We start from the raw sequence: 24,966 nt of genomic DNA, 5'->3' as shown, positions 1-24,966 counted from the left end.
TGCCATTGTATACCATTCATCTCATTAAGTAGCATTTTAGTATCTCTAATAAAACCTGGGCAACGTGCAACCATAGGTTTCAAAAGATTATCCACCCAGGCACATAGTTGTTCGTTTAAGGCACCAACCCCTGCTACAATAGGTCGAAAAGGTATTGGATTGGTCTTTTTATGCGTTTTGGGTATACCGTGGAAAATAGCTACAGTAGGGCATTCTGGTATCAAATATTTGGCTTGAGACTCCGTAAATATACCTAAACTTACTCCCCTAGCGACTAGTTTTTTCAAAGATTCAGTTACACTTGTAGTAGGATTACCTTCGAGTTTTCTGTAGATGGTATTATCTTTTAAGATTTCCAGACATCCTTGTCTGTAATCCTCATTATTCAAAACAACTACTTTGCCATCCTTATCACTTTTTTTAATAACAATCTCTTTCCTATGGGTAAGATCTTGTAATATTTTATATTCCGCTGGTGTCATATTTTTGTTACGTTTATTATATTTCATAGTACTAGATAATTTAACTAAATCTGCTTCTACTGCCTGCTGGAATAATGTATATACGGGTGCTCTAGACCCTATCGGGTAAAACATAGGATTCTTTACGGATGTCCCTACCATATGAATAGACTTATCATTATAAGGGCTACCCAACTCCTGCAATTGTACCAAATTACATAATGCCACCTGCTCTTGAAATGTTAGATTTTCATAAATGTTCTGATGATCTTTAATATGATCTGGACATTCATTATTACTGATTTTTTGACTATCAATAATATCATAAGACCGCGGATCAATACTAGTATCTTCCTTGTTATCACTAAAAAAGTGTCTTTTTATAGTTAGCAGTCTTACAAACCGGTTTACATCCAACAAAGTATTAAATAAGTTGAAATCCTGATTGGGTACAAACCCTAAACCTTTAATTAAGACAGACATTTCAACAGCATTTAGATTATGTGAGGATAAGTTGACAACATTATCACATGCATATACTACATGACCTTCATTCAATAACGATTGCGATTTGAGCGGGTCGGATATCTTTTGTGAATTTTTATGTTTCCTCCCCGCTCTTCGTTTCCGTTTTTTGTATTATCCCTTCTTCCCTCCTTAGCCACATGTTGATCCCTAAATGATGTAGATGAAGAGGCATATGAGGTATCTGCAGATGAATCATTATCATGAGTTGCATAGGACAATTCTGATCCCAGTTCAGATGAAGAAAACGAAACTTTGCGTTTCTTAGATTCTTGAAACTTTCGATTTTTTAATATAGACTTGATAGGATCAGAATTTTTGTCTCTTTTAGTAGAGTAAACATATCCAGTGGTATAGTCATTAACATCACGTTGATATTTTTTCTTTTTAATGATCATAATATTTTGTTCCAAATTATCCATCTTTTTCTCCATCTTGTTTTTGCAAGCAACATAATTGGGATCATTATTATACTTTTTTAATTGTTCTTGTATATTTTCAAGATCCACTTTCAACGTATCCAATTTCTTTTTCTCGTGTTCTACAATATATCTCATTAAATTCAAGGAACATTCAGAAAGAATATCATTCCAACCTTTAATAAAATCCTCATTGTACACAAATGTGGGGTATTTCTTTAGTCGCAACCCACGTGGGATCATATTGTTAGCCAAATATTTTTCCAAAGTCAAACAATCCCACGTGACTTTAGTTTCAAGCGACAAGAATTTTTCCCATTGATTCATTAAGGAATTCAGGTCAGAGTTGGTAGTTTGCAATATAGGAGTCTGCTGATCAAATACAACTGCCGCCTTAGAGGCTCTGCCGGCTGACAGTGTTAAAGAGGTATAACTCACAGACGTATCCATATTATATATCACAGCCCAGGGGAGACTACGAGAAAAGTCCAATCACGGAAAGCAAAAATATAGAAAAATAACTCCAGCTCACCCAACAGCTTGTGAATAATTTCCAAATACCTCTAGCCGAGATGCACGGATACCGATGGACTCCCTCGGTCAGTGTAGACTTAGATAGTAAGAACAAAATTCCAGCATTCACGGACAAGAAGATAATATAAAATCTTTCTCTTTATTTCTTCATATAAAACAATTCATTTCATAGTCCTAGAGGTGCTGTATCGGCAGATCCAGCATATCGTTATGGATGATTATCTTCTTGTCCGTGAATGCTGGAATTTTGTTCTTACTGGTATACAGTGCCATTGTCTGACTGGGAATTCAAAGAGTATATTGGGAATACAAATACCCTCATTTCTTGCTACTGCCATATAGTGCCAGTTTCTGACTGGTAATTCAAAGAATATATTGGGGTTACGTGCACCCACAATTTTTACTACTGGTATACAGTGCCATTGTCTGACTGGGAATTCAAAGAATATATTGGGGTTATAAATACCCTCATTTCTTGCTACTGCCATATAGTGCCAGTTTCTGACTGGTAATTCAAAGAATATATTGGGGTTACGTGCACCCACAATTTTTACTACTGGTATACAGTGCCATTGTTTAACTGGGAATTCAAAGAGTATATTGGGAATACAAATACCCTCATTTCTTGCTACTGCCATATAGTGCCAGTTTCTGACTGGGAATTCAAAGAATATATTGGGGTTACGTGCACCCACAATTTTTACTACTGGTATACAGTGCCATTGTCTGACTGGGAATTCAAAGAATATATTGGGGTTATAAATACCCTCATTTCTTGCTACTGCCATATAGTGCCAGTTTCTGACTGGTAATTCAAAGAATATATTGGGGTTACGTGCACCCACAATTTTTACTACTGGTATACAGTGCCATTGTCTGACTGGGAATTCAAAGAATATATTGGGGTTATAAATACCCTCATTTCTTGCTACTGCCATATAGTGCCAGTTTCTGACTGGTAATTCAAAGAATATATTGGGGTTACGTGCACCCACAATTTTTACTACTGGTATACAGTGCCATTGTCTGACTGGGAATTCAAAGAGTATATTGGGAATACAAATACCCTCATTTCTTGCTACTGCCATATAGTGCCAGTTTCTGACTGGTAATTCAAAGAATATATTGGGGTTACGTGCACCCACAATTTTTACTACTGGTATACAGTGCCATTGTCTGACTGGGAATTCAAAGAATATATTGGGGTTATAAATACCCTCATTTCTTGCTACTGCCATATAGTGCCAGTTTCTGACTGGTAATTCAAAGAATATATTGGGGTTACGTGCACCCACAATTTTTACTACTGGTATACAGTGCCATTGTTTGACTGGGAATTCAAAGAGTATATTGGGAATACAAATACCCTCATTTCTTGCTACTGCCATATAGTGCCAGTTTCTGACTGGGAATTCAAAGAATATATTGGGGTTACGTGCACCCACAATTTTTACTACTGGTATACAGTGCCATTGTCTGACTGGGAATTCAAAGAATATATTGGGGTTATAAATACCCTCATTTCTTGCTACTGCCATATAGTGCCAGTTTCTGACTGGTAATTCAAAGAATATATTGGGGTTACGTGCACCCACAATTTTTACTACTGGTATACAGTGCCATTGTCTGACTGGGAATTCAAAGAGTATATTGGGAATACAAATACCCTCATTTCTTGCTACTGCCATATAGTGCCAGTTTCTGACTGGGAATTCAAAGAATATATTGGGGTTACGTGCACCCACAATTTTTACTACTGGTATACAGTGCCATTGTCTGACTGGGAATTCAAAGAATATATTGGGGTTATAAATACCCTCATTTCTTGCTACTGCCATATAGTGCCAGTTTCTGACTGGTAATTCAAAGAATATATTGGGGTTACGTGCACCCACAATTTTTACTACTGGTATACAGTGCCATTGTCTGACTGGGAATTCAAAGAGTATATTGGGAATACAAATACCCTCATTTCTTGCTACTGCCATATAGTGCCAGTGTCTGACTGGGAATTCAAAGAATATATTGGGGTTACGTGCACCCACAATTTTTACTACTGGTATACAGTGCCAATTTCTAACTAGGAATTCAAAATGCGCAAGGCTCCCGGAAAGGGACGTGGACGAGGCCGTGGGCGAGGTCGGGGGAATGGTTCTGGGGAGCAAGGTAGCAGTGAAGCCACAGGGCGTCCCGTGCCTACTCCTGTGGGGCAGCAAGCATTGCGCCACTCCACAGTGCCAGGGTTGCTTGCCACATTAACTAAACTGCAGGGTACAAACCTTAGTAGGCCCGAGAACCAGGAACAGGTCTTGCAATGGCTGTCAGAGAACGCTTACAGCACATTGTCCAGCAGCCAGTCAGACTCTGCCTCCTCTCCTCCTATTACCCAACAGTCTTGTCTTCCTTCCTCCCAAAATTCCGAAGCTTTACAGAACAATAACCCAAACTGTCCCTGCTCCCCAGAGCTGTTCTCCGCTCCTTTCATTGTCCCTCAACCTGCCTCTCCACGTCACGATTCCACGAACCTAACAGAGGAGCATCTGTGTCCAGATGCTCAAACACTAGAGTCTCCTCCATCTCCGTTCGATTTGGTGGTGGATGACCAGCAACCCACCCTCATCGACGATGATGTGACGCAGTTGCCGTCAGGGCATCCAGTTGACCGGCGCATTGTGCAGGAGGAGGAGATGAGACAGGAGTTGGAAGAGGAAGTGGTGGATGATGAGGACACTGACCCGACCTGGACAGGGGGGATGTCAAGCGGGGAAAGTAGTGTGGATGTTGAGGCAGGTGCAGCACCAAAAAGGGTAGCTAGAGGCAGAGGCAGAGGTCAGCAGCTTAGGCGAAGCCAGGCCACACCCGGAATCTCCCAAGATGTTCCAGTTCGTACCCAGCCCCGAAAAACTCCCACCTCGAGGGCACGTTTCTCGAAGGTGTGGAGTTTTTTCAAGGAATGCGCCGAGGACAGATATAGTGTTGTCTGCACAATTTGCCTCTCGAAATTGATTAGGGGCTCTGAGAAGAGCAACCTGTCCACCACTTCAATGCGCCGTCATTTGGAATCCAAGCACTGGAATCAGTGGCAGGCAGCAACGGCAGGACAAAGGCCGCCTGCCGTTCACGCCACTGCCACTGCCTCTGCCACTGCCTCTGCCACTGCCTCTGCCTCTGCCACTGCCACTGCTGACTGTGCTGGCGATGCACTCCAGAGGACGAGCCAGGACACCACTTCATCTGCCTCCGCCACTTTGTTGACTTCTACCTCATCCTCCCCTGGTCCTGTCTTATCTCCTTCTCCTGCACCATCAAAGGCACCATCAGGCGTTGCTTTACAACAACCCACCATCTCTCAGACATTGGAGCGGCGGCAGAAATACACTGCTAACCACCCACACGCGCAAGCCTTGAACGCCAACATCGCTAAACTGCTGGCCCAGGAGATGTTGGCGTTCCGGCTTGTTGAAACTCCCGCCTTCCTGGACCTGATGGCAACTGCGGCACCTCGCTATGCCGTCCCTAGCCGTCACTACTTCTCCCGGTGTGCCGTCCCCGCCTTGCACCAGCACGTGTCACTCAACATCAGGCGGGCCCTTAGTTCCGCGCTTTGCACAAAGGTCCACTTGACCACCGACGCGTGGACAAGTGCATGCGGACAGGGACGCTACATTTCACTGACGGCACACTGGGTGAATGTAGTTGAGGCTGGGACTGCTTCCCAAACTGGCCCGGTGTACCTCGTCTCCCCGCCTAACATTCCTGGCAGGGACACGAGAAGAACACCCCCCTCCTCCTCCTCCTCTACCGCCTCCTCCTCCGCCACCGCCTCCTCCTCCGCCACCGCCTCCTCCTCCGCTGTTAGATTGACCCCAGCTACGAGTTGGAAACGTTGCAGCACTGGCGTTGGTAGACGTCAGCAGGCTGTGCTGAAGCTGATCAGCTTGGGGGACAGACAGCACACTGCCTCCGAGGTGAGGGATGCCCTCCTCGATGAGACGGCAATATGGTTTGAGCCGCTGCACCTGGGCCCAGGCATGGTCGTTTGTGATAACGGCCGGAACCTGGTAGCAGCTCTGGAGCTTGCCGGACTCCAACATGTTCCATGCCTGGCCCACGTCTTCAACCTAGTGGTGCAACGTTTCCTAAAGAGCTACCCCAATGTTCCAGAGCTACTGGTGAAAGTGCGGCGCATGTGCGCCCACTTTCGCAAGTCGACAGTAGCCGCTGCTAGCTTAAAATCTCTCCAGCAACGCCTGCATGTGCCACAACACCGGCTTTTGTGCGACGTCCCCACACGCTGGAACTCAACGTTTCAGATGTTGAATAGAGTGGTTGAGCAGCAGAGACCTTTGATGGAATACCAGCTACAAAACCCTAGGGTGCCACAAAGTCAGCTGCCTCAGTTTCACATCCATGAGTGGCCATGGATGAGAGACCTTTGTGACATCCTACGGGTCTTTGAGGAGTCCACAAGGAGGGTGAGCTCTGAGGATGCGATGGTGAGCCTTACAATCCCGCTCTTGTGTGTTCTGAGAGAATCCCTGATTGACATCAGGGATAACTCAGATCACACAGAGGAGTTAGGGATAGCATCCGATCCGTCACAGCTGGAGAGTAGGTCCACACATCTGTCCGCTTCACTGCGTTTAATGGAGGAGGAGGAGGAGGAGGAGGAAGAAGAGTTGTCCGATGATGTGATGGTGATACAGGAGGCTTCCGGGCAACTTCGAATCGTCCCATTGTTGCAGCGCGGATGGGTAGACATGGAGGATGAGGAGGAAATGGAGATTGAACTTTCCGGTGGGGCCAGAGGAGTCATGCCAACTAACACTGTGGCAGACATGGCTGAGTTCATGTTGGGGTGCTTTACAACCGACAAGCGTATTGTCAAAATCATGGAGGACAACCAGTACTGGATCTTTGCTATCCTTGACCCCCGGTATAAAAACAACATCTCGTCTTTTATTCCGGTAGAGGGGAGGGCCAATCGCATCAATGCTTGCCACAGGCAATTGGTGCAGAATATGATGGAGATGTTTCCAGCATGTGACGTTGGCGGCAGGGAGGGCAGTTCCTCCAGTAGGCAACCAAGTTCTCACCGGTCCACACAAACGAGGGGCACACTGTCTAAGGTCTGGGACACCTTGATGGCACCCCCTCGCCAAAGTGCCGCCACGGAGGGTCCTAGTGTCACCAGGCGTGAGAAGTATAGGCGCATGTTGCGGGAATACCTTTCCGACCACAGCCCTGTCCTCTCCGACCCCTCTGCGCCCTACACGTATTGGGTGTCGAAGTTGGACCTGTGGCTTGAACTTGCCCTATATGCCTTGGAGGTGCTGTCCTGTCCTGCCGCCAGCGTCCTATCTGAGAGGGTGTTCAGTGCAGCCGGTGGCATCATCACTGACAAGCGCACCCGTCTGTCAGCTGAGAGTGCCGACCGGCTCACTTTGATAAAAATGAACCACCACTGGATAGAGCCTTCATTTTTGTGCCCACCTGTGTAAAGCACCCCAACATGAAACTCCATGTCTGTACTCAACCTCTCCAATTCCTCCGCATCCTCATACTCATCCACCATAAGCGTTGCACAATTCTGCTAATACTAGGCTCCCTCCACCCTGATTTCCCCCAACTCTGCTGGTTAGAGGCTCCCTCCACCCTGATTTCCACCAACTCTGCTGGTTAGAGGCTCCCTCCACCCTGCTTTCCCACAACTCTGCTGGTTAGAGGCTCCTTCCACCATGAATTTGCCCAAACTGGGCTGTTTAGAGGCTCCCTCCACCATGAATTGGTCCAAACTGGGCTGGTTAGAGGCTCCCTCCACCATTAATTGGTCCAAACTGGGCTGGTTAGAGGCTCCCTCCACCATGAATTTGCCCAAACTGGGCTGTTTAGAGGCTCCCTCCACCATGAATTTGCCCAAACTGGGCTGTTTAGAGGCTCCCTCCACCATGAATTGGTCCAAACTGGGTTTTTTAGAGGCTCCCTCCACCATGAATTGGTCCAAACTGGGCTGGTTAGAGGCTCCCTCCACCATGAATTGGTCCAAACTGGGGTGGTTAGAGGCTCCCTCCACCATTAATTGGTCCAAACTGGGCTGGTTAGAGGCTCCCTCCACCATTAATTGGTCCAAACTGGGCTGGTTAGAGGCTCCCTCCACCATGAATTTGCCCAAACTGGGCTGTTTAGAGGCTCCCTCCACCATGAATTGGTCCAAACTGGGTTTTTTAGAGGCTCCCTCCACCATGAATTGGTCCAAACTGGGCTGGTTAGAGGCTCCCTCCACCATGAATTGGTCCAAACTGGGGTGGTTAGAGGCTCCCTCCACCATGAATTGGTCCAAACTGGGTTTTTTAGAGGCTCCCTCCACCATGAATTTGCCCAAACTGGGCTGTTTAGAGGCTCCCTCCACCATGAATTGGTCCAAACTGGGCTGGTTAGAGGCTCCCTCCACCATGAATTTCCCAAAACTTGGCTGGTTAGAGGCTCCCTCCACCATTAATTGGTCCAAACTGGGTTTTTTAGAGGCTCCCTCCACCATGAATTGGTCCAAACTGGGCTGGTTAGAGGCTCCCTCCACCATGAATTGGTCCAAACTGGGCTGGTTAGAGGCTCCCTCCACCATGAATTGGTCCAAACTGGGCTGGTTAGAGGCTCCCTCCACCATGAATTGGTCCAAACTGGGGTGGTTAGAGGCTCCCTCCACCATGAATTGGTCCAAACTGGGTTTTTTAGAGGCTCCCTCCACCATGAATTTGCCCAAACTGGGCTGTTTAGAGGCTCCCTCCACCATGAATTGGTCCAAACTGGGCTGGTTAGAGGCTCCCTCCACCATGAATTTGCCCAAACTGGGCTGGTTAGAGGCTCCCTCCACCATGAATTGGTCCAAACTGGGCTGGTTAGAGGCTCCCTCCACCATGAATTGGTCCAAACTGGGTTTTTTAGAGGCTCCCTCCACCATGAATTTGCCCAAACTGGGCTGTTTAGAGGCTCCCTCCACCATGAATTGGTCCAAACTGGGCTGGTTAGAGGCTCCCTCCACCATGAATTTCCCAAAACTTGGCTGTTTAGAGGCTCCCTCCACCATTAATTGGTCCAAACTGGGCTGGTTAGAGGCTCCCTCCACCATGAATTGGTCCAAACTGGGGTTTTTAGAGGCTCCCTCCACCATGAATTTGCCCAAACTGGGCTGTTTAGAGGCTCCCTCCACCATGAATTGGTCCAAACTGGGCTGGTTAGAGGCTCCCTCCACCATGAATTTGCCCAAACTGGGCTGGTTAGAGGCTCCCTCCACCATGAATTGGTCCAAACTGGGCTGGTTAGAGGCTCCCTCCACCATGAATTGGTCCAAACTGGGTTTTTTAGAGGCTCCCTCCACCATGAATTTGCCCAAACTGGGCTGTTTAGAGGCTCCCTCCACCATGAATTGGTCCAAACTGGGCTGGTTAGAGGCTCCCTCCACCATGAATTTGCCCAAACTGGGCTGTTTAGAGGCTCCCTCCACCATTAATTGGTCCAAACTGGGCTGGTTAGAGGCTCCCTCCACCATGAATTGGTCCAAACTGGGGTTTTTAGAGGCTCCCTCCACCATGAATTGGTCCAAACTTGGCTGTTTAGAGGCTCCCTCCACCATGAATTGGTCCAAACTGGGGTGGTTAGAGGCTCCCTCCACCATTAATTGGTCCAAACTGGGCTGGTTAGAGGCTCCCTCCACCATTAATTGGTCCAAACTGGGCTGGTTAGAGGCTCCCTCCACCATGAATTTGCCCAAACTGGGCTGTTTAGAGGCTCCCTCCACCATGAATTTGCCCAAACTGGGCTGGTTAGAGGCTCCCTCCACCATGAATTGGTCCAAACTGGGTTTTTTAGAGGCTCCCTCCACCATGAATTTGCCCAAACTGGGCTGTTTAGAGGCTCCCTCCACCATGAATTGGTCCAAACTGGGCTGGTTAGAGGCTCCCTCCACCATGAATTTCCCAAAACTTGGCTGTTTAGAGGCTCCCTCCACCATTAATTGGTCCAAACTGGGCTGGTTAGAGGCTCCCTCCACCATGAATTGGTCCAAACTGGGGTTTTTAGAGGCTCCCTCCACCATGAATTGGTCCAAACTTGGCTGTTTAGAGGCTCCCTCCACCATGAATTGGTCCAAACTGGGCTGGTTAGAGGCTCCCTCCACCATGAATTGGTCCAAACGGGTTTTTAGAGGCTCCCTTCACCATGAATTGGTCCAAACTTGGCTGTTTAGAGGCTCCCTCCACCATGAATTGGTCCAAACTGGGTTTTTTAGAGGCTCCCTCCACCATGAATTTGCCCAAACTGGGCTGTTTAGAGGCTCCCTCCACCATGAATTTGCCCAAACTGGGCTGGTTAGAGGCTCCCTCCACCATGAATTGGTCCAAACTGGGGTTTTTAGAGTCTCCCTCCACCATGAATTGGTCCAAACTTGGCTGTTTAGAGGCTCCCTCCACCATGAATTGGTCCAAACTGGGGTGGTTAGAGGCTCCCTCCACCATTAATTGGTCCAAACTGGGCTGGTTAGAGGCTCCCTCCACCATTAATTGGTCCAAACTGGGCTGGTTAGAGGCTCCCTCCACCATGAATTGGTCCAAACTGGGTTTTTTAGAGGCTCCCTCCACCATGAATTTGCCCAAACTGGGCTGTTTAGAGGCTCCCTCCACCATGAATTGGTCCAAACTGGGCTGGTTAGAGGCTCCCTCCACCATGAATTTCCAAAAACTTGGCTGTTTAGAGGCTCCCTCCACCATTAATTGGTCCAAACTGGGCTGGTTAGAGGCTCCCTCCACCATGAATTGGTCCAAACTGGGGTTTTTAGAGGCTCCCTCCACCATGAATTGGTCCAAACTTGGCTGTTTAGAGGCTCCCTCCACCATGAATTGGTCCAAACTGGGGTGGTTAGAGGCTCCCTCCACCATGAATTGGTCCAAACTGGGCTGGTTAGAGGCTCCCTCCACCATTAATTGGTCCAAACTGGGCTGGTTAGAGGCTCCCTCCACCATGAATTTGCCCAAACTGGGCTGTTTAGAGGCTCCCTCCACCATGAATTTGCCCAAACTGGGCTGGTTAGAGGCTCCCTCCACCATGAATTGGTCCAAACGGGTTTTTAGAGGCTCCCTTCACCATGAATTGGTCCAAACTTGGCTGTTTAGAGGCTCCCTCCACCATGAATTGGTCCAAACTGGGGTGGTTAGAGGCTCCCTCCACCATTAATTGGTCCAAACTGGGCTGGTTAGAGGCTCCCTCCACCATTAATTGGTCCAAACTGGGCTGGTTAGAGGCTCCCTCCACCATGAATTGGTCCAAACTGGGGTTTTTAGAGGCTCCCTCCACCATGAATTGGTCCAAACTTGGCTGTTTAGAGGCTCCCTCCACCATTAATTGGTCCAAACTGGGCTGGTTAGAGGCTCCCTCCACCATGAATTGGTCCAAACTGGGTTTTTTAGAGGCTCCCTCCACCATGAATTTGCCCAAACTGGGCTGTTTAGAGGCTCCCTCCACCATGAATTGGTCCAAACTGGGTTTTTTAGAGTCTCCCTCCACCATGAATTGGTCCAAACTGGGCTGGTTAGAGGCTCCCTCCACCATGAATTGGTCCAAACTGGGCTGGTTAGAGGCTCCCTCCACCATTAATTGGTCCAAACTGGGCTGGTTAGAGGCTCCCTCCACCATTAATTGGTCCAAACTGGGCTGGTTAGAGGCTCCCTCCACCATGAATTTGCCCAAACTGGGCTGTTTAGAGGCTCCCTCCACCATGAATTTGCCCAAACTGGGCTGGTTAGAGGCTCCCTCCACCATGAATTGGTCCAAACTGGGGTTTTTAGAGGCTCCCTCCACCATGAATTGGTCCAAACTTGGCTGTTTAGAGGCTCCCTCCACCATTAATTGGTCCAAACTGGGCTGGTTAGAGGCTCCCTCCACCATGAATTGGTCCAAACTGGGTTTTTTAGAGGCTCCCTCCACCATGAATTTGCCCAAACTGGGCTGTTTAGAGGCTCCCTCCACCATGAATTGGTCCAAACTGGGGTGGTTAGAGGCTCCCTCCACCATTAATTGGTCCAAACTGGGCTGGTTAGAGGCTCCCTCCACCATTAATTGGTCCAAACTGGGCTGGTTAGAGGCTCCCTCCACCATGAATTTGCCCAAACTGGGCTGGTTAGAGGCTCCCTCCACCATGAATTGGTCCAAACTGGGTTTTTTAGAGGCTCCCTCCACCATGAATTTGCCCAAACTGGGCTGGTTAGAGGCTCCCTCCACCATGAATTGGTCCAAACTGGGGTTTTTAGAGGCTCCCTCCACCATGAATTTGCCCAAACTCTGCTGGTTAGAGGCTCAATCCACCCTGATTTTCAAAACAAATGTTGGTGCCAACCTCAACTTACTACAAGGGCCAAATTGACTGCTGGTGACAAGCTCTCCTCACTGCAAGTGCCAAATACACATGTTTCAAGGTGTTTTCCTACTGTCAGAGAGGTGGTATTGAGTGTGTAAAGTGTGTAGTTGTTAGGCTGTGATGTTGGGGTAATAGAGGGTCTTTGGTGTGTTAGATGCCCCCAGACATGCTTCCCCTGCTGTCCCAGTGTCATTCCAGAGGTGTTGGCATCATTTCCTGGGGTGTCATAGTGGACTTGGTGACCCTCCAGACACGGATTTGGGTTTCCCCCTTAACGAGTATCTGTTCCCCATAGACTATAATGGGGTTCGAAACCCGTTCGAACACACGAACATTGAGCGGCTGTTCGAATCGAATTTCGAACCTCGAACATTTTAGTGTTCGCTCATCTCTAGTCTACATCGCTTGGCTTCCTGTTACAGACTGGAGACACGTGCAGCCTGTGTCTCCAGCCTGATTGATTCTGCAATGAAATCATTGCAGAATCAAGTGTCCTAAAAGAGACACATAAAAAAAAGTGAAAAATAAATAATAAACTGTTTGAAAAAAATTATTAAAGTTATAAAGCCCCAAAAATTCATTTTTATTCAATAGAAAATGAATTATATAAAAAAACCTAAAAATTAATAAAAACAATGCATATCTGGTACCGCCGCGTCCGTAACAATCTGTAAAATAAAACTGAAATAATATTTAATGAACATGGTGAATGTCGGAAAAAAAAATGGAAAAAACCCGTCGGAAGTAGTGATTTTTTCGCCATCTCACCTAAAAAAAAAAAAAAAAAAAAAAAAAAAAAAAATGCTATAAGAGGTGATCAAAAAGTCATAATCACCCCACAACAGTGCCGATAAAAAGCACAGGTTGTCCCGCAAAAACTAAGCCCTCAAACAACACTCTCAACCGAAAAATAAAAATGTTACGCCTCTCAGAAGATGGCGATGCAAAAATCACTGATTTTGTCCCCAAATGTGTTTTTGTTCTGCAGAATTAGTATCGCATAAAAAAATATAAATGAGGTATCGCCGTAACCGTACCGACCTGCAGAATAAAGGCTACATGTTACTTATACTGTACGCTGCATGCTGTAACCGTACCGACCCGCAGAATAAAGGTCACATATTACTTATAAGGTACACTGCAGGGCGAAAAATTAAAAAGGTAAAACGCAATGCCAGAATTGATTTTATTTATTTTTTTAAATCCAGCAAAAAAAGTTAATAAAATGTATTCAATAAATTGTAGGCACCCAAAAATGGTGTAATTACAAAATGCATCTCATCCCACAAACAACAAGCCCTTATATGGCCGCGTCACCAAGAAAATATAGAAATTTATAGCATCTAGTAATGTGAAGACAAAAAAAACCAAAATCACCAAATCATTAGAACACAACTGGCTGCGTCAGGAAGGGAATATATACCGTATTTTTCGAACTATAAGACGCACCTAGGTTTTAGAAGAGGAAAATAGGGAAAAAAAATTTTGAAGCAAAAACTGGTAAAATATTTAATATATGGGAGTTGTAGTTTTGCAACAGCTGCAAGGCCACATTGACAGGTGACCCTGCAGCTGTACGGGGATGTATAGGGCGTTTTTTTTGCGGGGCCAGCTGTACTTTTTAGTTATACCATTTTGGGGGATATCTATTGCTTAGATCACCTTGTATTGAAAAAAAAACAGGAGGTGATTTAGAACTTTTATTTATTTCATATTTTTAAAGCTTTTTTTTTTTTTTTTTTTTTTTACTATTTTATTTCCCCCCCCCGGGGGCTTGAACCTGCGGTCACTTGATCGCAAGTCCCATAGACGGCAATACCACTGTATTGCCGTCTATGGGACATTCTGTATATTAGTATTACGGCGGCTGGTCATAGAGACCAGCCGCAATACTAATACAGCAGTGACAGGCCTGGGAGCCTCATTCGGCTCCCGGCTGTCACCCGAACAGGTCGGCTCCTGCGATATCGCCGCGCAGGAGCCGGCCTGCATCTTTACAGGTACGGGGGAGGCACAGGTTCGGGGGAAAAGGGGCCACGGATACTGATCCGGCATCCGCTGTACTAGAGAGGCGGATGCCGGGGAGGGATAGACGCCGGGGCCTGAGACATCGCTACGATCCTCTGCCCTGCATGAAGCCAGCAGCGGGGGCACGGAGGAGCGGAATAGCATCACTCCTCCCGCTGCTGGCTTCATGCAGGGCAGAGGAGCGCAGCGATGTCTCAGGCCCTGGCGTCTATCACTTGCCGGCTTCCGCCTCTCTATTACAGCGGATCCCAGGCGCCACCTTCAGACTATAAGACGCACCCTTCTTTTCCCAAAAAATTTTGGGGAAAAAAAGTTCGTCTTATGTTCCGAAAAATACGGTAAGCTGTGCGAGTGTAAATCAGGGGACAACCCCAGATTTACAGTTTATGAGGGAACAGACACCAGAAATGACCCCCAGAGTGACTCCCCTAATTATAGGAGCTACTGGGACATAGTAGGGAATTTGGTGTTTGCAATGTTCTCCGCACAGCTTATATATTCCCTCTTCGCCATCCGCTGTGCAGTCACGTCTGGGATACTAATACTCAATAGACCCTGTCACGGAGCAAAGGTATACGTCTTCCTCCGGAGGATATCTTGAATCAACACGGACGCAAGAGGTCGGGAGACAACAGCAATTTATTGTAATCCACAAAGTTAGTAGCCGGTGGCAGTCACATCAACCGTAACAACAATAAGTCCACAGAAGTCACAATCCAATGATAGCTTTGGCTCCTTGGTCCTGTAACTAAATCCTGGCTCTCTACAGAGCTGTGCACAGGCCGGCTAACACATACTAACTGCTAGCTACATCTATATACTAAACTGTTACTTCCTATATCTGGGGGTGGGAAGGGCTGAGTCACAGATCCTTCCCCCCTCACCTATGCCAAGGAGAGCAGACTCCCTGTCTCTTTTGAACAATGCACAGTCCAACATCTTCTTGGAGACACTGAGCAGATTATCTCCACCCATTGTCCTCACTGGTTAGAGGTATTTGCATACAATGTGCTAACACACTAGACCCTAATCAGCCAACTACACACTGATGTTTACAACAGGTTAGAGAATACATTCCACATGAAATATATATTACACATTGCCTATTGCCGGACTCTAACCATCCCGTGACAACCCCTCCCCCTCTCAAAACATGTGCATGACACAATTGGCCTACACAGGTAAATTGGGGAATGCACATCAGTCTCTATAGCTCATATGTCCTCCTGCCGGAATAACCCATCCGCGTTCTGGTGTTGGTTCCCTCGGCGGTACTGAATGGTAAAGTTGTAGGGTTGAAGGGCTGGCATCTGGCAGAAAATCCGGTTGATCCATGTTGGCGTCTCTCTGAGCTTGGCTTCGGGTCACTGCTCCCACAAAGTGGCACTGTAGATTTCCAACATCGTTGCCTAACAGAACATCGGCCGGCAGCCCGCTCATCACACCAATTGTGCATCGTTTTGGTCCATAACCATAGTCGAGTTCCACGGTAGCTTTAGGAATACGTTTCCGAGTACCTCCTGCCAACTCGATAGAAAGGCCAGGGCCCTCCTCTAGGGCCTCGGGTCGAACCACTCGGGGGTCCGCTACCGTTAGGAAAGCTCCCGAGTCCCGGAATCCAACAACTGTTCGGCCATCCAGTAGGACCTCCTGCAAGTGCTTCCGCTGAAGGTTTGCGGGATGTGTGGCGGAAGGCTGAATCCCATAGACCCCTGGAGGTGGAACAGATGGGTGATTCATGGAGTCATCTGGAAATGGGGCCAAACTTTCTGTCCTAGGGGTGGTTCCCAGGTAGTGAATAGGCCGGGATGCCACGGTGGCCCGTGCTCCCATGTTAACAGGGCAACTAGCTTGCAAATGTCCAGGCCGCCCGCACCCAAAACATCTGCGCTCTAGCATTCTTCCAGTAGGTCGTTGTCTAGGGACAGGGTTGTTCATAGCTGGAGGCCGATGGGCTGGGGCAGGGGTAGAGGGGGAATTGTAATCCTGAGGCCGGACACGAAAGGTGGGTGGCTGGATGAAGGGTGTCTGGCGGACTGTGGTAGTTTTCCGCTCCTCTGCAAACAACCTCTTCCACTGCGGCTTGATGGTCAGGCCCTCATCTGCAAGGGAAGCAGCTTGCTCAACTGTGGCTGGGTTCCGTTCCAGCACCCACTCACGGATCTCAGCAGGGCACTGGGAAAAGAACTGTTCCTTAAGTATGACTTGGAGGACCTTATCGACTGTGACAGCCCCCTCTCCTTCTAGCCAGCGCTTGCATGCTTGCTTCAACTTGTGGGCGAACATGTGGAAGGAGCTTCCCCCATTGTAAGGCAAAGAGCGGAACTGAACTCGGTAGTTCTCTGGAGTGACTGCATAATACTTCTGCACCGCTCTTTTAATGGCCTCATAGTCCCGCTGATCACTAGGGTCCATGGCTCTGAGAGCTTCCACAGCCCCATCTCGTAGGTGCCCCACCAGATACCGGACCCAATCCTTCTCTGGGACTTCCATCAGGTGGCACTGGTGTTCGAAGTCCTGAAAATATCCATCAACATCCCCAGCCGCTTCATCAAAGGTCTTGAAGTGTTTATGGGAGACATATGGTGGTTCTCTCACTGTTGGGCTGGGGGTCGACGTTTGATTATAATTCCGCGTAGTTATCTCAGCCATTCGCATTTCATGCGCCATTCTTTCCTTTTCATGCGCCATTCTCTGTTCCTCCTTCTCCGTTTCCTGAGCCCTCTGTAATGCTCTACTCCTTTGCTCTGCAGTTGCTCCTAGCCCCAGCACTGCCAATTCCTCCTCATACAAAACAACCCATCTGCTCTTTTGGGTCTGTACCTGCCACTTCTGTATCTCTCCAGTCTCCTGGGGGCAGCCCTCCTCATGGTCGCTTTGCAGGGTCATCTCCTCCAGTGCCTCGATCAGTTGCTCTTTCGTTCTTCCCTGGTAACTCAGGTTTAGTTCCCGGGCCCTTACTTGTAGACTTGCCATAGTCCAGTTCCTGTATTCTGAGGTTGTGGCTCCATTAATCGCTGGGCTGCTGTAGTCCATCTCGCTGTCCGCTGTTGATCCCACCGCTGCCAACCAGTTGTCACGGAGCAAAGGTATACGTCTTCCTCCGGAAGGTCTTTTGAATCAACACGGACGCAAGAGGTCGGGAGACGACAGCAATTTATTGTAATCCACAAAGTTAGTAGCCGGCGGCGGTCACATCAACCGTAATAACAATAAGTCCACAGAAGTCACAATCCAATGATAGCTTTGGTTCCTTGGTCCTGTAACTAAATCCTGGCTCTCTACAGAGCTGTGCACAGGCCGGCTAACTCATACTAACTCCTAGCTACAACTATATACTAAGACTGTTACTTCCTCTATCTGTGGGTGGGAAGGGCTGAGTCACAGATCCTTCCCCCCTCACCTATACCAAGGAGAGCAGACTCCCTGTCTACTATGGACAATGCACCGTCCAACATCTTCTTGGAGACACCGATCAGATTATCTCCACCCATTGTCCTCACTAGTTAGAGGTATTTGCATACAATGTGCTAACACACTAGACCCTAATCAGCCAACTACACATTGATGTATACAACAGGTTAGAGAATACATTCCACATGAAATATATATTACACATTGCCTATAGTATAGACTCTAACCATCCCGTGACAGACCCCCTGATAAATTCTTTGAGGGGTGCAGTTTTCAAAATGGGGTCACTCCTTTGGGGAATCCACTTTTCTGGTACCTTACAGGCTCTACAAACATGACATGGCGTCCAGATACCAAACATCTGAATCTGCACTCCAAAAGCCGCATCACGCTCCTTCCCTTCTGCGCCCTGCTGTGTGCCCAAACTGCAGTTTATGCCACATGTATGACACATGTATGACACTGGTGTACTCGGATACCGTACGCAATGCCATATGTGGGTATAAACTGATATAGGGGCACAGCCGGACACAGAAGGGTTGTTTGGTTTTTGGAGCACGGGCGGTTTTGGATGCCATGACACTTTTGCAGAGCTGAAATGCCCGTAAAGTGGAATCCCCTGATATGAGACCTTATTTTGGAAACTACACCCCTGAAGGATTCATCCAGGGGTACAGAGAGCATTTTTAACCCCCAAGTGTTGCTATAACTTATTATTCATAAATGAATACGAAGCTGATTGTGAAAGGTAAAAATAATTTTTTCCAGGAATACGACATTTCAGTGCCTAATATTTTGTGCCTGACTTGTATCAGAGATGAACGCTCTAAAAGCTGTTGTGCCCGGGATAAATCCCATCAGTGGGGTAGTGTCCAAAATGCGGTGACATGTCTGCGGATTCCACTTTATTGGCAATTCAGGGGCTTTGCAAAAGTGGCATGGTGTCCTAAAACCAAACTGTGCTCCAAAAACCAAAATAGCGCTCCTTCCCTTCTGTGCCCGGCTGTGCCCAAAAAGCCGATTCTACCCACATATGGCATTACGTACGTTATCCGGGGTACACCAGTGTCATACATGTGGGCATAAACCGCCATTTGGGTACACAGCAGGGCACAGATGTGAAGGAGCGATATGTACATTTGGAGTGCAGATTTAGATTGTTGGTGTTTGGACACCATGTCACATTTGCAGAGACCCTAAAAATGCCCTTACAAAATGGGGTCACTTCTTGGGGAATTCCAGTTTACTGTTGCCTCCAGGGCTCTACAAAAACAACATGGCGCCCAGAGGGTTCCTCTAAATATGCACCCCAAAAGCTAAAAAGCGCAGTGCTCCTTCCCTTCTGAGACCTGCTCTGTGCCCAAGCAGCAGTTTACAACCCACATACAGTCCTATGAAAAAGTTTGGGCACCCCTATTAATCTTAATCATTTTTAGTTCTAAATATTTTGGTATTTGCAACAGCCATTTCAGTTTGATATATCTAATAACTGATGGACACAGTAATATTTCAGGATTGAAATTAGGTTTATTGTACTAACAGAAAATGCGCAATATGCATTAAACCAAAATTTGACCGGTGCAAAAGTATGGGCACCTCAACAGAAAAGTGACATTAATATTTAGTAGATCCTCCTTTTGCAAAGATAACAGCCTCTAGTCGCTTCCTGTAGCTTTTAATCAGTTCCTGGATCCTGGATAAAGGTATTTTGGACAAACAATTCAAGTTCAGTTAAGTTAGATGGTCGCCGAGCATGGACAGCCCGCTTCAAATCATCCCACAGATGTTCAATGATATTCAGGTCTGGGGACTGGGATGGCCATTCCAGAACATTGTAATTGTTCCTCTGCATGAATGCCTGAGGATTTGGAGCGGTGTTTTGGATCATTGTCTTGCTGAAATATCCATCCCCGGCGTAACTTCAACTTCATCACTGATTCTTGAACATTATTCTCAAGAATCTGCTGATACTGAGTGGAATCCATGCGACCCTCAACTTTAACAAGATTCCCGATGCCGGCATTGGCCACACAGCCCCAAAGCATGATGGAACCTCCACCAAATTTTACAGTGGGTAGCATGTGTTTTTCTTGGAATGCTGTTTCTTTTTGGATGCCATGCATAACGCCTTTTTTTTATAACCAAACAACTCAATTTTTGTTTCCAAAATGAAGCTGCCTTGTCCAAATGTGCTTTTTCATACCTCAGGCAACTCTATTTGTGGCGTACGTGCAGAAACGGCTTCTTTCTCATCACTCTCCCATACAGCTTCTATTTGTGCAAAGTGCGCTGTATAGTTGACCGATGCACAGTGACACCATCTGCAGCAAGATGATGCTGCAGCTCTTTGGAGGTAGTCTGTGGATTGTCCTTGACTGTTCTCACCATTCTTCTTCTCTGCCTTTCTGATATTTTTCTTGGCCTGCCACTTCTGGGCTTAACAAGAACTGTCCCTGTGCTCTTCCATTTCCTTACTATGTTCCTCACAGTGGAAACTGACGGGTTAAATCTCTGAGACAGCTTTTTGTATCCTTCCGCTGAACAACTATGTTGAACAATCTTTGTTTTCAGATCATTTGAGAGTTGTTTTGAGTAGCCCATGATGCCACTCTTCAGAGGAGATTCAAATAGTAGAACAACTTGCAATTGGCCACCTTAAATACCTTTTCTCATGATTGGATACACCTGGCTATGAAGTTCAAAGCTCACTGAGGTTACAAAACCAATTTTGTGCTTCAGTAAGTCAGTAAAAAGTAGTTAAGAGTATTCAAATCAATAAAATGATAAGGGTGCCCATACTTTTGCACGGTCAAATTTTGGTTTAATGCATATTGCGCATTTTCTGTTAGTACAATAAACCTCATTTCAATCCTGAAATATTACTGTGTCCATCAGTTATTAGATATATCAAACTGAAATGGCTGTTGCAAACACCAAAATATTTAGAACTAAAAATGATTAAGATTAATAGGGGTGCCCAACCTTTTTCATAGGACTGTATATAATTTTTTGCCCCTCAGGACGGCTCCTTAATAGTTTTAGGAGTGCAGGTCTCTGACAACACAAAGTGGGTGCAATGTATTGGGCGTTGAAATGGCTGATTTCTTTAAAAATTTCAATTTTCATTTTGTACATTAATTTTTGGGAAGAATTTTTAGGCTCAAAATGATAATACGCCTTGATACATTCTTTGATGGGTGTAGTTTTTAAAATGGGGTAACTTTTGAGGGGTTTCTATTGTATTGATACTTTAGGGGCTCAACAAATGCGACATAGCACCTGAAAACTATTCCAGCAAAACCTGCTCTCCAAAACCCAAATAGCGCTCTTTCCATTCTGAGCCCCACCATGTACCCATACAGCAGATTATGGCCACATATGGGGTATTGCCGTGTTCAGGAGAAATTGTGTAACAAACTGTGGGGGGCTTTTTCTCTTTTAACCCATTGTAAAAATAAATACTTTGGAGATAAAGGGACATTTTAGTAATTTTTAACCTACACATCCCAAGGTTAGTAAAATCTGTGAAACGGCTATAGGGTCAAAATACTCATTGTACCCCTCAATGAATACCTTAAGGGGTCTAGTTTATAAAATGGGGTCATTTATGGGGGTTTTCAATTGTTTTGGTAACTCAAATCTTGTTTGAATGCGCAATGGGCCTGAAACATTTAGAAGCAAAAATTATGTCTTTGAAATCCAGTTGGTGCTCCCTTCTTTTTGGGCCCTAACGTGCATCCGTACATAGGATTAAGGCCACAAAGTGTACATTTTTGAACACAGGAGAAATGGAGTAATCTATTTTGGGGTGTTTCTCTTCATTTTCATGCATTATGGGGAAAAAAACTGCCTTTAAAATGACACTTTTGTGTAAAAAATATGAAAATTTTTTGTTTGACGCAAATTTTTTCAAAACCTATGGAGTCAAAATATTCATTATACCCCTCAATGAATAACTCACGGGGTCTAGTTTCTAAAATGGGGTCACAATTTGGAGGTTTCTACTATTTGGGCACCTTGAGGGCACTGCAAATGGAACATGGTGCTTGATCATGATTCCAGCAAAATCTGGCCTCCAAAACCCAATTAGCGCTCTTTCCATTCTGAGTGCTGCCATGTGTCCGTATATCAGTATACCAGAACATATGGGGTATTGTTGCATTCAGTAGAAATTGTGTAGCAAAATGTGGGTTGCAATTTCTCCTTTACTCCCTTTTGAAGATGGAAATTTGGGGGCTAAAGTGACATATCAGAAAAAAAAATAATTTTATATTTTCATGTCTGAATGGTAAAAAAATCTGTGAAACACCCGTAGGGTCAAAGTGCTCACTATACCCCTGGATACATTCCTTGAGGGGTCTAGTTTTCAAAATGGTGTCATTTTGGAGGGGTTTCCACTGTTCTGGCACTTCAAGGGCTCTGCAAATGCGACATGGTGCCTGAAACAGATTCCAGCAAAATCTGCCCTGCAAAATAGCGCTCCTTCTGTTCTGGACCCTACAGTGTGCCCATACATCATTTAACTTTCTCACATGGGACAGTTTCATGCTTGGGGGAAATTGCTTAATAGAATTTAGAATGCGTTTTCTCCTTTAACACGTTGTGAATGTGTAAATTCTAGGGTTAAATGAATATATTAGTGAAAAAAAATTTAAATTGTAAATTTGACCTCTATTTTGTTTTAATTGCCGTGAAATGCTGAAAGGGTTAAGAAACTTCCTAAATACAGTTATGAATTCTTCCAGGAGTGTAGTTTTTAGAATGGGGTGATTTATGGGGGTTTCTATTAGAGAGGCCTTTCTAGACCCCTTCAAAACTGAACTGGTCCCTTGAAAAATGTGTGCTGGAAAGATTCTTACAAATTTGGAAAATTACTGCTTGACTTTTAAGCCTTATAACATCTGAAAAAAATGAAAGGGCAATTAAAGTTTGATGCCAATATAAAGCAGAGATATGGCAAATTAAATTTATGAAGTAGTTTGGGTAGTATGACATTCTACATGAAAGGCATGCAATTTCAAAGTTTGAAAACTGCATTTTTTTCAAAATTTTCACCAAATTTCCTATTTTTTTCATAATAAAAGACAAAACATATTGACCAAAATGTATCACTGACACGATGTACAATGTGTCACGAGAAAACAATCTCAGAATCACCATGATAAGTTAATGCATCTCAAAGTTATTACCACATAAAGTGACACATGTCAGATTTGAAAAATGAGGCCTGGTCATTTAGGTACTTTTAGGGTGCATTCACACTGAGTAAACGCTAGCTTATTCTGAACGTAAAACACGTTCAGAATAAGCGGCGTCTAAAGCAGCTCCATTCATTTCTATGGGAGCGGGGATACGAGCGCTCCCCATAGAAATGAATGGGCTGCTTCTTTCACTCCGTGCAGTCCCATTGAAGTGAATGGGGAGTTTCACTTCAATGGGACTGCACGGAGTGAAAGAAGCAGCCCATTCATTTCTATGGGGAGCGCTCGTATCCCCGCTCCCATAGAAATGAATGGAGCTGCTTTAGACGCCACTTATTCTGAACGTGTTTTACGTTCAAAATAAGCTAGCGTTTACTCAGTGTGAATGCACCCTAAGGCTCTGTCTTGAAGAGGTTAAACAATATAAAATAAGTGTTATTGGTTGAGATCAGCATCTTCAGCATTTCTGTTATACTAGATTAATAAATCTTACTGTGTGCAGTAATAATAATGACTTTTTTATTCTATTATATAGCACCAACATATTCTGCAACACTTTAGAGCAGGGGTCCTCAAACTGCGGCCCGCAGGCCACATGCGGCCCGCCAAGCACTTCTGTCTGGCCCCGCCGACAACGCCGGCAGGCGTGCATTTATAATGAAGCTCCTGGGGAGCTCGGGCCAGGCCATGGAGCGCACTTCACTTTATCTATTGGAGGGCACCGCTCCCGATGTCTGTGCGACCTGCTCTGCCTCCGGCCCACTGTTTTAAAAAGTTTGAGGACCCCTGGTTTAGAGGGTACTCAAATAGACAATATTTGATATTACAATGTGACAAAGAATTAACTAATCGAACAATAGGAGTGAGGGCCCTGCTCACGAATAATCCTTCTTTGTGGTCTTTCTAGGAAAAAAGGGGTCTTGGAAACATTTTCTGGAACTGAGACTAACAAGATCTGGCCCCATGTTCATTCATTCTTGCAAACAAAGCTTCCTGATTCAAGTCAAAACTAAACCTGGACAAGCTCTGAACATGAACAATTTTAATCAAGTGCTTTTCACTTTTATCTTCACGCGGCTACTTTTATGTGCCTGCTTTTTATTGTCTTTTTAAAATTGTTGTGGCCTGTACGATCGTCTTTTAATTTTTTTTAATTTTTTTTTTTTTTTAATAGTGAAGTAAACAAACTTTTTAAAGAAAAGACCCAAGAGAAAAATGGAAATGATTTTTTGAAAGATTTTATTACTTTTTCACCAAAGTAGCTTTTGCTATGTTTGTTTTTCTAGGAGCTTTCTCATGAAAATAACCATATTTAAATTTTGTAGGCCATTTTAAAAGTTAAACATATATGGAAATATAAGTAATCTAGTGGTGTTTTTAAAGATTGGCTCTACTGAGATGGTTAGAGAAAATCTGTCTTAAACCGTGCAGGAACTTTCTATGTTCTTGGACTTGTCAGAAACCCAGTTATGATTTCCTTGTTGTGGCTAGGTTATCTGCTCATACATGCAGCATCTCTGACTGATAACCTGTCCTCAATAAAAAAAATCATGGCTGGATTTCTGACATGTCCCAGATCATAAAAAGTTCTTGCATTCATAGCCCTATCCATTAGTAACTTATCAAGACAAGACTGTCACCACTAAGAAGGTTGGAGGGAGTTCTTAAAATTTTACCAAATTTTTAATTGTACACTGAAAAAATTCCCTATTCAAAATAAAATATAACTTTTTAAATTTTTTACATAATAAAACGTAGACCCAAGTAAAAGCATGGGGTTAAGGGATAGCACTAATTGAGATAATTTGCTGAGCAGTGCAGTGACAGTGGGCACCGACCCTCACTGAAATATCTTGCCCTCCTTGTCCTAAATATCATCAAATTCTGCTCAAATAGCGCTCTACACATGCTATCCACACTCACAACCCTAAGAGTAACATGAGGAAGCTACAGTGGGGGTTAATAAGAGGAGACCAGTC

The 24,966-nt window shown here is 45.5% G+C and overlaps 1 protein-coding gene across 1 annotated transcript in view; it reads left to right on the top strand.

Moving 5' to 3' along the window:
• The window catches only part of AK3 (adenylate kinase 3), a 48,335-nt gene extending 24,194 nt beyond the window's left edge, over positions 1-24,141 (top strand). The window contains exon 5 of the mRNA XM_075279185.1: positions 23,895-24,141. Within this exon, the coding sequence (XP_075135286.1) occupies positions 23,895-24,000 (106 nt within the window). The 3' untranslated portion in view covers positions 24,001-24,141. The remainder of the gene's footprint in view (positions 1-23,894) is intronic.
• Positions 24,142-24,966: the final 825 nt, after the last annotated feature.

This window comes from Leptodactylus fuscus, chromosome 1 (assembly GCF_031893055.1).
Source record: "Leptodactylus fuscus isolate aLepFus1 chromosome 1, aLepFus1.hap2, whole genome shotgun sequence".
Classification (NCBI taxonomy): domain Eukaryota; kingdom Metazoa; phylum Chordata; class Amphibia; order Anura; family Leptodactylidae; genus Leptodactylus; species Leptodactylus fuscus.
The sequence above is the reverse complement of the archived record's forward strand: the minus strand, read 5'-3'. Positions and strand labels throughout refer to the sequence as shown.